The following is a 12,616-nucleotide window of genomic DNA, read 5'->3' on the forward strand; positions in this document are numbered from 1 at the left end:
TCAAACCACTGCCCCTTGTCCTATCACTGCAAGTCCTTCTGAACAGTCCCTCCCCAGCCTTCCTGTAGGTCCCCTTCAGATACTGAAATGCAGCTCTAAGGTCTACCCAGATCCTTCCTAGCTCCAGAACAAACAGCCCCAACTCTTTCACCCTGTCTTCACAGATGAGGTGCTCCAGCCCTCTGCTCATCTCCGTGGCTGTCCCCTGGACCCACTCCAGCAGGTTCATATCTTATGTGCTGGGGGTTCCAGAGCTGGACACAGCACTCCAGGTGAGGTCTCAGCAGAGCAGAGGGGCAGAATCACCTCTCTCAGTCTGAGTGGTGTACACATAAAACCCTTGCCCTACCCTGCATGACTCCAGACATCAGATACCAGACCAGAAGCACAGGGCACTGAGAGAAACTTCTTGTGGTGGAGAACATTTAACGGTGCACAGGCAGCCAGCTGTCAGGAGACTGCAAAACTTCAGTACTTGAAATGTCTGTGCTCATTGAAATTGTTAACATGAAATCTCTTGGTTTGACCACAGAAATTTCTGTTCTTCACAAAACAAAGCTTCCACTAAACAAATCCCCTTCGACAAAAGGTTGACCTGCCTGCTACAGCAGAACCTGAAGGACAATCTGGCCTTTGAAGACACACTTACCCTAAACTGGGTTTATCACCTGGAGAGACGTGAGGCTCAGAAGGGTAATGCTTCCCCCTCAGTTAAAGCCCCACCTTCTGAAGTGACTCACAGCCACCTGAACCTACAGTTCAGTAAAACGACCTTCCTGTAATTCAAGGGAAGAACTACAGATGAGAACCAGGCAGAGCAGCAGACAGGACAAGCCATGAGGAGCCACATGGCTGCTGAGAGGGTATTTTGTTTCTGCTCAGACTTGCTTCTCTTTTTTAAGTGGCAGAGCTGGTGGCAACTTCTTGATGCAGGAGTTTTAAGTTAAACCTCAGGAGCTAGCACAGCCCCCAGCACTGTCAGCGTCTGATGGCAGCCTTGGCTCCACACACACGCAGGAAGAGCGACGCTGCCACGGTGGGAGAGGGGAGACACCAAGCAGCTGACTGCAGCCAGAGTGAAGGATTAGTGATGTATGAACTCATGAGGCGCTCTGAGGCCAAGCGCAAGGTCCTGTACCTGGGTCAGGGCAAACCCTGGTATCGACACAGGCTGGGGGATGAAGGGCTGGAGTACAGCCCAGTGGATGAAGGGCTCAGGGATGAAGGGTGGGTGAAAAGCTGGGCATGAGCTGGCATCGTGTGCTCACAGCCCAGACACAGCCATGTCCTGGGCTGATCCCCAGCACCGTTAGCAGAAGGGGGAGGGAGGGGATTCTGCTCCACAGCTCCACTCTGCGGAGACCCCAGCTGCAGTGCTGGGAGCAGCCCTGCAGTCCTCAGCACTGGAAAGATACAGAAAGGATTCAAGGGCTGGAACCCCTCTGCTGTGAGGCCAGGCTGACAGAGCTGGGCTCTCAGGGGAGACTTGCTGGGGGCCTTTCAATGCTTGAAGGGGCTGATCAGAAAGCTGGGGACAGACTTAGCAGGGCCTGTTGTGACAGGACAAGGGGTGATGGTTTTCAACTAAAAGAGGGACATTTAGACTAGAGAGAAGGAAGAACTGTCTGACACTGAGGCGGTGAGCCCCTGGCCCGGGCTGCCCAGAGACGGTAGATGCCTCAGCCCTGGAACCGTTCCAGGTCAGGTCATCTGGGGCTGTGCGCAACCTGCTCTAGTTGCAGATGTCCCTGCTGACTGCCTTTAAAGGCTCCTTCCAAGCCGCAGCACACTGTGAGTGGGCCGGGCTCCGGGGCAGGCACCCCTCTCGGCCCAGGCTGAGCGGCGCTCCGGCCCGCGCAGCGCTGCGGGCAGCCGGCGCCGCCACCACGGGCCCGGGCCCCGGCCCCGCCCCCGCCTCTCCTCGCCGGAAGTCGGAAGGGGCCTCGTGAAACGCGCGCGCCCCCTCCCCCCAGCATGCACCGCGAGCGCGATCACGCGCGCCGCCTGCGCCAAGCCGTTCGGACGCCCAGGTGAGGTTCGGAGCGACCGGCGAGGCCCGGGAACCGGAGAGGAGCGGCCCGGGAGGAGGAGGGCCGCTGAAGGGGACTGAAGGGGAGCGGGGCACGATGGAGAGGCTGGCGCTGGGGCATTCACTCACCGAGAAGCAGCTCGCTACGGAAGCCGGGGAGGGGCCGTGGCGCGGCGAGGCGGGGTGCTGTGGGCAGAGGGGTGGGATGGGGCGGCCTGCGCAGGCGCAGTGGCGCCGCGGAGGCTAATGCCCCCTTCAGGAGGAGCGCGGCGGCGGTGCGCCCCGCGCCTGCGCAGTAGCGGACGGCGCCGCCCGCAGCCGCTCCGCTGCCCCCTCACAAGATGGCCGGCGGCCCGGGCCCGGGGCGCTCCGGGAATTGGCCAGGACGGCGCTCTCTTTCCTCTGTGCCTCAGCCTATCTCAAGTGAAAATCCTGCGGCTATATTTAGGCACCGGGCCGTTCTGCGAGGCCTGGTCGGCATCGTTTGAGCTCCAGCCAGCGTCTCTCTTCCCTGACGGGCAGGGCCTGCCTGCGTGTGTTGCGGAAGGTGTTGCTGGACCTATCAAACTTGCACTAAAAGTTTGGCTTACCCGGCTTCCTGCGAGCTGCCGGGCTGCTTGCTGTTACAGTGAGTGGAACAACCTTAGGCTTACCTGTGAACAGATTGTGACAGCCTTTTAAAGCCACGTTCCCTCCACTAAACCCCCGAGTGCTGTCCAAACTCTCTGCATCACCTAAGGAGTCTGTGGAAGTGCATTAAACAGGTAGGATAATAGAGACGTAAAAAGTATCTCTTCTTTTTACTGGGCCAGGTCGCCCAGAGTTGGTGATTGCCTCACCCCTGGAAGCATTCCAGGTCAGGCTGGACAGGGCTTGGCAGTGATCTAGTTGAAGATGCCCTTGCTTACTGCAAGGGGATTGGACTAGATGACCTGTAAGGACCCTCCCAACCCAAACCATGCTATGCCATAAATGTATTAAATGGGCAGGGTAATTGGAAAGTGCTTAGAAGTAGCTTGGAGGAGTAGCAGGGGCTGTCACTTACAACTGCCAAGTGACATTTTACTGTCAGAGATGCGTGTGACAAATCATAGGTGCTTCATCGTGACAAACGTAGCAGCAGGTACCCCTTCAAAACAAGGCTGAGGAAAGGGTATGCAAGAGGGGACCATGCTTCTGCTGTGCAGCTGCTGCTGGTTTAGGTGGCATTTGGTGTTCTAAAAGCACGGCTGGAGCGCTGCAGAGAGAGCAGCTGCCGCAAATGAGGTGCGGCGGCACGGCTTCGTGCGGGATGCGGAGCTGGAACTGGCAGTCCTGCAGGCTTCCAGGTTTTATGAGGCAGCAGGGCTTCTCTCAGTGTTTGTGCTCCTGGAAACAAGGCAAAAAAAAGAGGTGGGAGGGAGGAAAAAAAGGTCTTTCATGACCCTGGGGAGCGGGAAAAGCGCCAGGCAGCTGAACGCCAGTGAATCGAGGCCAGCGACCTGTGCCAGGTTATTTTTATGCAGGCTCCCAGCATCCCGCTGAGTTCCCAGGCCCCTTTGTCCGAGGGGTCAGAGCGTGGGTTACCCACAGGATCTGGGTGCCACCACCTGGCATGACAGCTCACTGCAGCCGTCCCTGCGGCGGGCACGGGCAGCAGGCTGCCTCTCCCACGCACGCAGGGCAGCCTGCAACCGCCAGCCCTTGGAGGCTGCGCACCGCGGAGCGGAGGCGGCGGCCCAGGGCTGCGCGCTTGCTGCCTTCATCTGCCGTCAGAGCCGCGTGCGGTCGCTGGCTTGGAGCCCTGGGAAACTCCGAGACGCCCTTCCTAACTGCTTTTTCCTCCCTTTTTGTTCTCCCAGGCTGGGAGGAGGTGAGATGGCAGCCTCTTCCTCATCCTCTTCAGCTGGCGGAGTCAGCGGCAGCTCAGTAACCGGATCGGGGTTCAGCGTTTCGGACCTGGCGCCGCCCCGCAAAGCTCTCTTCACTTACCCCAAAGGAGCTGGGGAGATGCTGGAAGGTGATTGCTCCTGCCCTTTTCCTTCCCTGCTCCTCCTGGTGGTGTTGAGCGTGGCACCCCGCTGCCCTTTCAGATTGTAGCTGGCAGAAGCTGGAGGGAGGAAGGAAGCGCCAGGGCTTGGGTAGGTCTGGAGGTCTCTCCCACCAGTTGTTCATAAGGAAGTGATTTTTCTGGCAGTCACCTGGTTTTTAGCTCCATGACACTGCTTCAGACCAGGAAGTGATCTACCTGAAAGGGAACATGACAGTGTTAATTGCTCATTGTTAGCTAATCCTTTGAAGTCGGGCAGGAATTAATATAAAGATAGCTGAGGCAGGAGCATTTTTCTTGGCAAAACATGTTCTGGGGTTGGTTTTGACTGGACCAGTACAGGAGGCAGCTTGTATCCCTGCTGGCCAGGAAACAGAGGGCTTGCATTTGCCTTCAGCCCAAGTTAAAAACCTCGCCCCAGCAGGCTGTGAGAGGATAAATCAGGATTAGGCCTTTCTTGTAATCCTCCGAGGCTGAGCACGTTCTCCTTTTGGGCTCCTTCGTCTCTTCAGGGCCACCCATAGAGCGTTGGGGCTCTAACCCTGTGTTTGGGTGCCCAAGACCTGCCACCCACTTCCTCGGAGTTGCCTGAAAGAGGACCCAGGCACTGCATGTCCCTGCCCCTGCTCTGGGTGAGAGAGGAAGGGTGGCTCCTGCAGATGACAGGGTTAAGCCACGGTCACTCTGTCTGTCTTGCTTCCCGTGAACTTCCTGTATCACCATGCTGCACGTCTGTCTGTGTTAGCCTGAAGTTCACTGAAGTGGCCAGGACCAAGGCTCAGGTGGCTCTGCAGCTCAGAAGCCACACAGCAGCACAGGGCAACCGGGAACTGCTGGCTGCGGTGTTTAAGGCGTGTTTTTATTACACATTAGAGCCCATATGCCAGTCTATTGAAGCAATTATGACTAAAGGCTTGCTCATAGAACTTAACGAGCCCTCAAAACAAATTAACATAATGAAGCACTTGGTGTTACCAAATAGACAGGCAGCTGTTCCTCAGCAGGCCAGCAGCCGGGCTGGGGAGTCGCAGGAGAGTGAAGGGGATGCCTGCAGACAGCACAGGGCACCAGCAGCACGGTGTTTCAGCAGCTTCTGAGAGGGTGCTCCAAGCACGGCAGAGCTCTCACTCTCCCTCTTCCCTGGGGTTCAGCTTTGCATTAGGTTCTCCAGGGTCAGGGCTCTCTTTCTACCCTTAAGCCTTTGCAGTGCTGTTTCTCCTGGGGTTTATGGCCTGGAGCTTTCCATTACTTGTGCTTTGGGCTTGACCTTTTCCGTGCCGACACTCAGCAGTTTGCCTGCCCCGGGTGGAAGCAAGAGCGAAACACTTTCCCTGTCACAGGAAGCTTTAGCTTAGCTTTATCACTTCTGAGATAAAAAGTGATACACTCATTCTTTTGTCAGGCAGCTACTGGGGGGGGGGGGGGGCAGCTCCCCACCAGTTTCCTCTTCAAAAAGCCCCACTCAGTGACTGATTTTTGTTCCTACTTAATATCTAACTTGTTTTCAAATAAACCTTTAGGTATTGGGGGGTTTTATTCAGAAGGAAGTAGTATAACCTCAGCCAGCACTCGGCACACAATTTCCTGTGTGTTCTAGATGGATTTCTGAGCCACTTGGGTGATCAATGACTGACAGAGATGGCAGGATTGAGTCATAGGATCACACAGTCATAGAATGGTCTGGGTTGGAAGGGATCTCCAAGGGTCATCCAGTCCAACCCCCCTGCAGTCAGCAGGGAGATCCTCCACTAGATCAGGTTGCTCAGAGCCTTGTCAAGCCTCGCTTTGAGTCCCTCCAGGGATGGGGCCCCAACCACCTTCCCAGGCAACCTGTTCCAGTGTTCCACCACCCTCATAGTAAAGAACTTCTTCCTGATACCCAACCTAAATCTGCTCTTCCCTGGTTTGAAGCCATTGCCCCTTGCCCTGTCAGTGCAGGTGTTTGCAAACAGTCTCTCTCCATCCTTCTTGTAGTTCCCCTTCAGGTACTGGCAGGCTGCTATTAGGTCTCCCTGGAGCCTTCTCTTCTCCAGGCTGAACACCCCCAGCCCCTTCAGCCTGTCTTTGTAGCAGAGGTACTCCAGCCCTCTGATCATTTTCCTGGCCCTCCTCTGGACCTCCTCCATCAGGTCTGTGCCCTGCCTATATTGAGGGCTCCAGACCTAGATGCAGTACTCCAGGTGAGGTCTCACCAGAGCAAAGTATTTGAAGTCCTTTATGTGGGGTTCTGCTCTACTCCTGTGGGATATGGTAAAGCGTGATAAGGACTGGAGCGTCTGAGCCCTGAGGGAGTCAGAGACTGCCATACTATGACCCAGCTTCTCCTGAGCTTACCTTCTATTTAAAATAGACTGAAATGGTTTGACAGAGGGGATGTAACAGAAGCTCAGCTGGGATGTCTCCCAGGGAGCCAAGCAAAGCCCCCTGGGCAGGATTGCAGAGCGGGGTCGCGGGGGCCAGAAACCGTCGCGCAGCACTTGGGGCACAGGGGAGAGTGTGGGAATGAGGCGGGTGGGGAAACCCCACACCTCAGACACAAGAGTAGAAGGCTGGCAGCGCTCAGCCTTGAAACCCTCAGACTAAAGCACCTCCCTTTTGCTGCTTACAGATGGCTCCGAAAGATTCCTGTGTGAATCCGTCTTCAGCTACCAGGTGGCGTCGACACTGAAGCAAGTGAAGCACGGTAAGCGCCGAGCGCCGCCTGGCCACCGGCAAAGGGGGCGCGGAGGAAAGGCCGCCGGGGCGCGGGGAGCCAGCCACAAGGAAGCAGAGTGGCCCTTGTTAAGCTGGCGAGCGAACGCCGAGTCAGGCCCTCGCCAGGGCCTTTTGCAAGCCCTATGCAAAGCGCTGGGAACCCGCAGAGCCTGGGTGGGAACAGGCCGTGCCTTTCAGAAGCTTGTTGTGCCGCGCTGCCTTCACCGGAGGTGAGGCCAGAGGAGGAGGCTATGGGCAGGAAACGCCCACGCTCTGATCTCTTGGCCCAGCGCTGACTGTCTCTCTGGCCCGGGGCAAAAAGGCACTTGATTCCACCTTTGTTTCTCTGCTGAGCCTGTGTGACACCAGCAGGGTCAAGCCAGGTTTCCAGAGGTGGACATGCAGGTGCCTGGCGTGGCGTGATGAGGCTGACTCCACTCCCTGCCTCCCCAGGAATGAGCCTCATGTCTGAACTACAGCTTCCCTCCTGGGGCCTTTGCCTGCCACCCTGCTGCCTGCAACTGAACCCTAGGCTTGACTGCACGGCAGCCTTCGCTCTCAAGAGCTCAGCACCTCTGCTGCCTGAGGGTCACATCCTTTTGCTCCCTGCCTCTTGTCAGCTAGAATGGCTACTTCCATGTGTTGCCTCAGACTGGAGAGGTTTCCTGTCTTCCAGCAGGGGCTGTCAGGAGGAGGTCTGGGGGTGTGCAGCAGCTCGCAAAGCCACGGTCCTGAGTTTCTGAAACAAAAAGCAAGGCCAGGCTCCAGAGCTATTGTTCCCACAGCTCCAGTGCTACAGTGGCTGTAGCAGCTGGGAGCTGCCACACAGCCTGGCACTGTGATAAGCACTATCTTTGAGACTGCTTTGTGGAGCACCCACCAGTTGCCTCCTTGTAAGAAAGGCTTTAAAAGAAAAACAAAAACAACCCCAAAAAAAGATGGAGGTCATCATTTTTGGGCTTGTTTGTTTGACAGTTCCCAAAAGCAGTCGCTTGCAGGAGTGAGAACAGGCTCTGCTGCAGTCAGCAGAAGTCACTCACACTGAATGTTCCACTCTTGCTGGTGAGTTGGCTCACGCTGGGCTGTTTTTCCAGAAGGCTGCTGTTAAGCCTCCAGCCAAGAGAAGGGCTGTTCCCATCTCCCTGCCACTGCAGCTCATTTCCCTGGCAATGGAGCCTTGTGTGCCCAACACACGGCCGGCCCTAAATAAAGCTGAGAGGAACAAGCTGTCTGTGGGGATCCCTGGAGAGGCAGCTCACATCTCTCCCAGGGCCCTCTGTCACGAGCGCCGCTCTGGTTGCGGAGCTGCCACCATCCAGGTTCTCCTCAGAGGACCTTCATTACCGTGAGGAGTTTCTTGCCCTGCACCCAGCTCCACCGTGGGCTGACCAAGCTCTCTCTGAACTTCTCTGTTCTTTTGCACTATAAATATTTATGCTAAAGGAATGAGCTTCATCCTGCTTGCACCCCCCACGCGCTGATGGGCCTCCTGCTTCCCTGTTGGGGCTTGAATTCCAATGGCAGGGCAGGGATGGGTAAACGCATACTTGGGCTGAAGAGCCTGTCCCTGCTCTCTGCTGCAGCCTGGTGAGGGCTCACCATTGCCGAGTGGGTTTGTATCCAGATGGGCTCTGTGGGCTCTGTTGTGCCCTGCTCCCCGCTGGCAGCTGGGATTTGCTCTAATTGAAGGGCTGGATTGCCCTGGCGCTGCGCGCCGCGCTTACCTTTGAACTGCCGCAGATCAACAGGTCGCACGGATGGAAAAACTGGCTGGGCTGGTGGAGGAGCTGGAGGCAGATGAGTGGAGGTACAAGCCAATAGAGCAGCTCCTGGGATTCACTCCCTCCTCGGGCTGAGCACGGCTGGATGGCTGCTGTCGGGGAGCAGAAGCAAAACATTCTCTGGCCTGGCTTCAAAACACACCCCCGCTTACCAGGATGCTGGCAGCTGCAGCGGCGCGACCGGGCTTCGGGCTCGCCGGGGAGTGGGGATCCCCAATAAAGCTGCCAGGAAACGCAGACCATGGGATTCTGTAGTCCCCTGCAGCGATGCAGGCTGGCAGGGCTCCGCTCCTGTAACTGGGGAGGCAACCTGGAAAATCACCAGAGGAGGGAAGATGCACGGTGTGGTGGTGGGGAAAAGCCACCCGGCAGCTCTCTCTGCCCTTTCCTGGGTGACTGGCAGAAGGGGAAGCCCATGGCCTTGCCTCTCGAGCTAGACCTCTGTAGAGCAGGGGTGCAGCACCCTGCCAGAAATGCTCTTCAGCCCTGGCTGCTGTTTTGGGGGGGGGACAGGATGAGGACTGTCCTGGGTCGGTTGAGAAGGGGTCGTGTGGAGGCTTTCCTGGTGGCACCTTGTGTGTCAGGGGAGCTGTTCTCTCCACTGCTGTTTCTCTTGCCCCAGCCCAGTGAGTGCTGGTAGGACACTGCTCTCTGATGCAGAAGCTGTGTCTTCAATACCCTGAACCTCTTGGGGTTTGGGGTTTTTCCCCCCTCTTTGTTATGTATTAGCTTGTTCTGTGATAATAAAATAATTCTTCCTTTGAAACCATTTGTCCTTTCAGAGCTTGGTGCGGGGGTCTGATGAAAGAAACAATCAGCTGTTGGGGAGGTGACAGGAGGATTAACCAAGCCCAGGGGCAGCCTGGCTCTTACAACCCTCAACTTCAGTTAAATTTAAAAAGCCCTCTGAGAGGAACCAAACCTCACATGCTTCAGGCTCAGAAGTGGATTGATTCAAATCAGGTTTTAATCCTGGTTTTAACTCCACCAGCAGAAAACCCTCCTTTAAACCCATCCATTTTTAATCAGCTTGGGTTTTGTTTGCACTTCACTCCTCTTCTTAGGAGGGACTACATTCCCATTTTCTGCCATAATCATTTCAGTGTGTTAATTTTCCATTGATTAGAGCCTTAACACCAGGGTTTTGCTAGCCAGCAGGGAGCAAGGCTCAGCACAGTACGTCCAACTCCACGCTCCAGATGCCTGGTTCTTCCATTTTCAACATCTTTATGAGCTGAGTGTATGTTCACTCACTATTTCAATCCAGCCACATCTGGTTTGAAGCACATTTCAATCCATCCCCATCTTCGTTCTATCACCAGCAGTTTGTGCGAGCTGAAGCCAAGGGGGGAAAGTTCTGCGTGCACCTCTGTGCGTGGATTCATTCTCTCTGTCAGTCAGCTTTTTGTCCCCCAGAGCCACCCAACCCCCCAAAGCCAGCTCCCCTCTGCCGAGGCAGAGCCGGAGACTGGCTCTGGTTTCTGAAAGCAGGCAGGGGTGGACGTTCACACGTAGGGCTACGGCTCAGCCGAGACGTGTCCCGCGCCACCTCCCCTCTGCGCAGCCCGGAAAGCCTCCTCCCTGCCCCTGGCGAGCCGCCAGCCCCCGCTCTGCGCTGCGGGGCCTCCTCCTCAGCCGGTATCGCTTCAAACACAACAGCATTCCCTGCTCAAGCGCCATTATTGTGGAGAGGAGGGAGCGTTGCAATTGTCAGCTTGTTAGCTCGGTTTGTATCGTCTCTCTTTAATCCTGCTCGCTCCTAACTTCAGGCCAAACTCGCCACAAATAGCCCTCCCCGTAGCAAGACGATGTGGGGAGGCTTGGGGAGAGAGTCCCACCCCCCCTCACCGACCCTACGTGCCGCAGCCGGCATAACCAGCTCCAGGAAGAGCTTTTCCTCTTCGCTGCTCGGCCTGAAACTTTTCCACTCCGCCAGCCCTCCAGGGACACCGGGGGACTGGCACCGCGGGCTCTGCCCACAGGATGCAGCGCCCAAGCCTTGCCAGATCTCACTGCGTGCCCGAGGGTCCCAAGCACAGCAGGGCTGCGAGTCGCCTTGGGCAGGGCCCCCTCCCGTTGCTTGTTTTCTGGATGGAGCAGGCGTAGGGAACGTCCCGGCTCTGTGCTGTACACGGCTTGTTTGTATGTGTGCCCAGCCCCGAAATAACCACATGTGCGAGAGCCACGGGGAGGAAGTGAAAAGTTCACTATGTACAGTACTACAAACGCACAAACATGTTGTTGGCCCTTCCCTCCTGCTCAGTAAACACTTCAGGAAAGGCAGTGAAAACCAGAGGGATCGCTGCATGGCAGAACACAAATACCCCTGTGCCCCCCTACCACCGGCCCTACTGCTGCTCCCCGGGGCAAAGCCAGCAGTAACTGTTCCTCCGGGGGGGAGAGGGGTTCAAAGCACTGTGCTCCCCACCTCTGGTGTCTGTAGCATCATGGGGGAGATTTGGAAGCCACAGCTGGGAGTGGAGCACCGGGAGGGGGGGAGGGAGACGTCAGCTGCGAGCAAAAGTTGATGAAAGGAGGGGAGGGGAAAAAAAAGGCCAAAAAAAAAGGCAGCAGCTGAACAAAGAGCCCTGTTCAGGGCTGCTGGTTGGCTTTCCTGTGGGTGCTCGCAGCAGAACGCTGTGTACCGGCGCGCAAGCCCTGCTCGCGCCTCCCCTCCTCGGCCCGGGCGCCGGGGACGGTGCCAAGGCACGCGCTCGCCATGTTGCCCGGCCAGAACACCCACCCAGGGACGGCCTCGCCCCCACCTTGGCGAGGGAGGGGAGGGCAGCACCCAAAGCCGACGACTTTTCCCTGCCATGGGGCAAAAGCGTCCAAGGGGAGGTGAATTTTGCAGCCCCTACCCTGCAAACGCCACAGTGCTGACCTGGCACTCGGCCTCTCGGCTGCCAACGCTCATCCACCATCCTCCTCCTCAGATGCACGTTCCTGACTCAGCAGCAGGGCTAGGGAGGTTCTTCTCCCCATCTGCTCTGCCCTGATGAGACCACACCTGGAACACTGTGTCCAGTTTTGGGCTCCTCAGTTCAAGAGAGACAGAGAACTGCTGGAGAGAATCCAATGGAGAGCCAGGAGGATGCTTAGGGGACTTGAGCATCTCCCCTGGGAAGAGAGACTGAGAGCCCTGGGGCTGTTTAGTCTGGAGAGGAGAAGGCTGAGAGGGATCTGATCAATGTCTATCAGTATCTGAGGGGTGGGTGTCAAGGGGAGGGGGCCAAGCTCTTTTGGGTGGTGTGCACTAATAAGAGAAGAAACAGCAGGTTCAAACTTGAACATAGTAGATTTCACCTCAACACGAAGAGAAACTTCTTCACAGTGAGGGTGCCAGAGCCCTGGAGCAGGCTGCCCAGGGGGGTTGTGGAGTCTCCCCTGGAGACTTCAAAATCTGCCTGGATGCACTCCTGTCCCTAAGTGATCCTGCTTTGGCAGGGGAGGTTGGACCTGATGATCTCTTGAGGTCCCTTCCAACCTCTAATGTACTGTGATACTGTGACTCTGTTCCCAACTCCTGCACCTCGAGGGTGGGCAGCCTGCCCGCAGCTGCTTGTGCCAGGGGTGAGAGATGGGCCTGGCAGGTTTGGCTGCAGCAGAGACCTGCCCAGCTGGCTGCAGGCCATGGCCTGCCACAGGGGCCCACCCAGCCCACGGCTTTCAGCTCGCCTCTCGGAGCCGGCCACGGAATCAGAGGATGCAATGGGGCACCAATGTGCCCACCACCCCGTGCCACCTTAACCCAGGGTTAACCCACCCTAGAGGCGCTTAGGGACCACCCCAAAAGCTGCAGCTCCCCCCCAACTCAGCCCTTTTGTTACACTCCCCATGTAGTGCTTGGGCAGAGAGGGTCACACCAGAGTGCCCCTGTGCCAGCGCTGGCCAGCCATCCTGTGCCAAGCTAACACAAACGTACCTACAAGTGGCTTTTTTGGGCTGCCGAGCTGCTGGGAACCGGCAGGAAGAAGGGGACTGAGCCACGGGCAGTGACAGCCACCCCATGGGGCAGGAGTTTGACTCCTGCCATACGTGGGGGACGCTCCGCATTGACGTGCGCTGAGGCACTCACTAAGT

The 12,616-nt window shown here is 57.0% G+C and overlaps 1 protein-coding gene across 1 annotated transcript; it reads left to right on the forward strand.

Moving 5' to 3' along the window:
- Positions 1-1,966: 1,966 nt before the first annotated feature.
- Positions 1,967-9,818, forward strand: ANAPC16 (anaphase promoting complex subunit 16). Its single transcript, XM_054174754.1, has 4 exons — positions 1,967-2,030; positions 3,871-4,028; positions 6,667-6,741; positions 8,493-9,818. The coding sequence occupies exons 1-4, from the start codon at positions 1,975-1,977 to the stop codon at positions 8,606-8,608; spliced, it is 405 nt and encodes a 134-aa protein (XP_054030729.1). The 5' UTR covers positions 1,967-1,974; the 3' UTR covers positions 8,609-9,818.
- Positions 9,819-12,616: the final 2,798 nt, after the last annotated feature.

This window comes from Dryobates pubescens, chromosome 30 (genome assembly GCF_014839835.1).
Source record: "Dryobates pubescens isolate bDryPub1 chromosome 30, bDryPub1.pri, whole genome shotgun sequence".
NCBI classification, from domain to species: Eukaryota; Metazoa; Chordata; class Aves; order Piciformes; family Picidae; genus Dryobates; species Dryobates pubescens.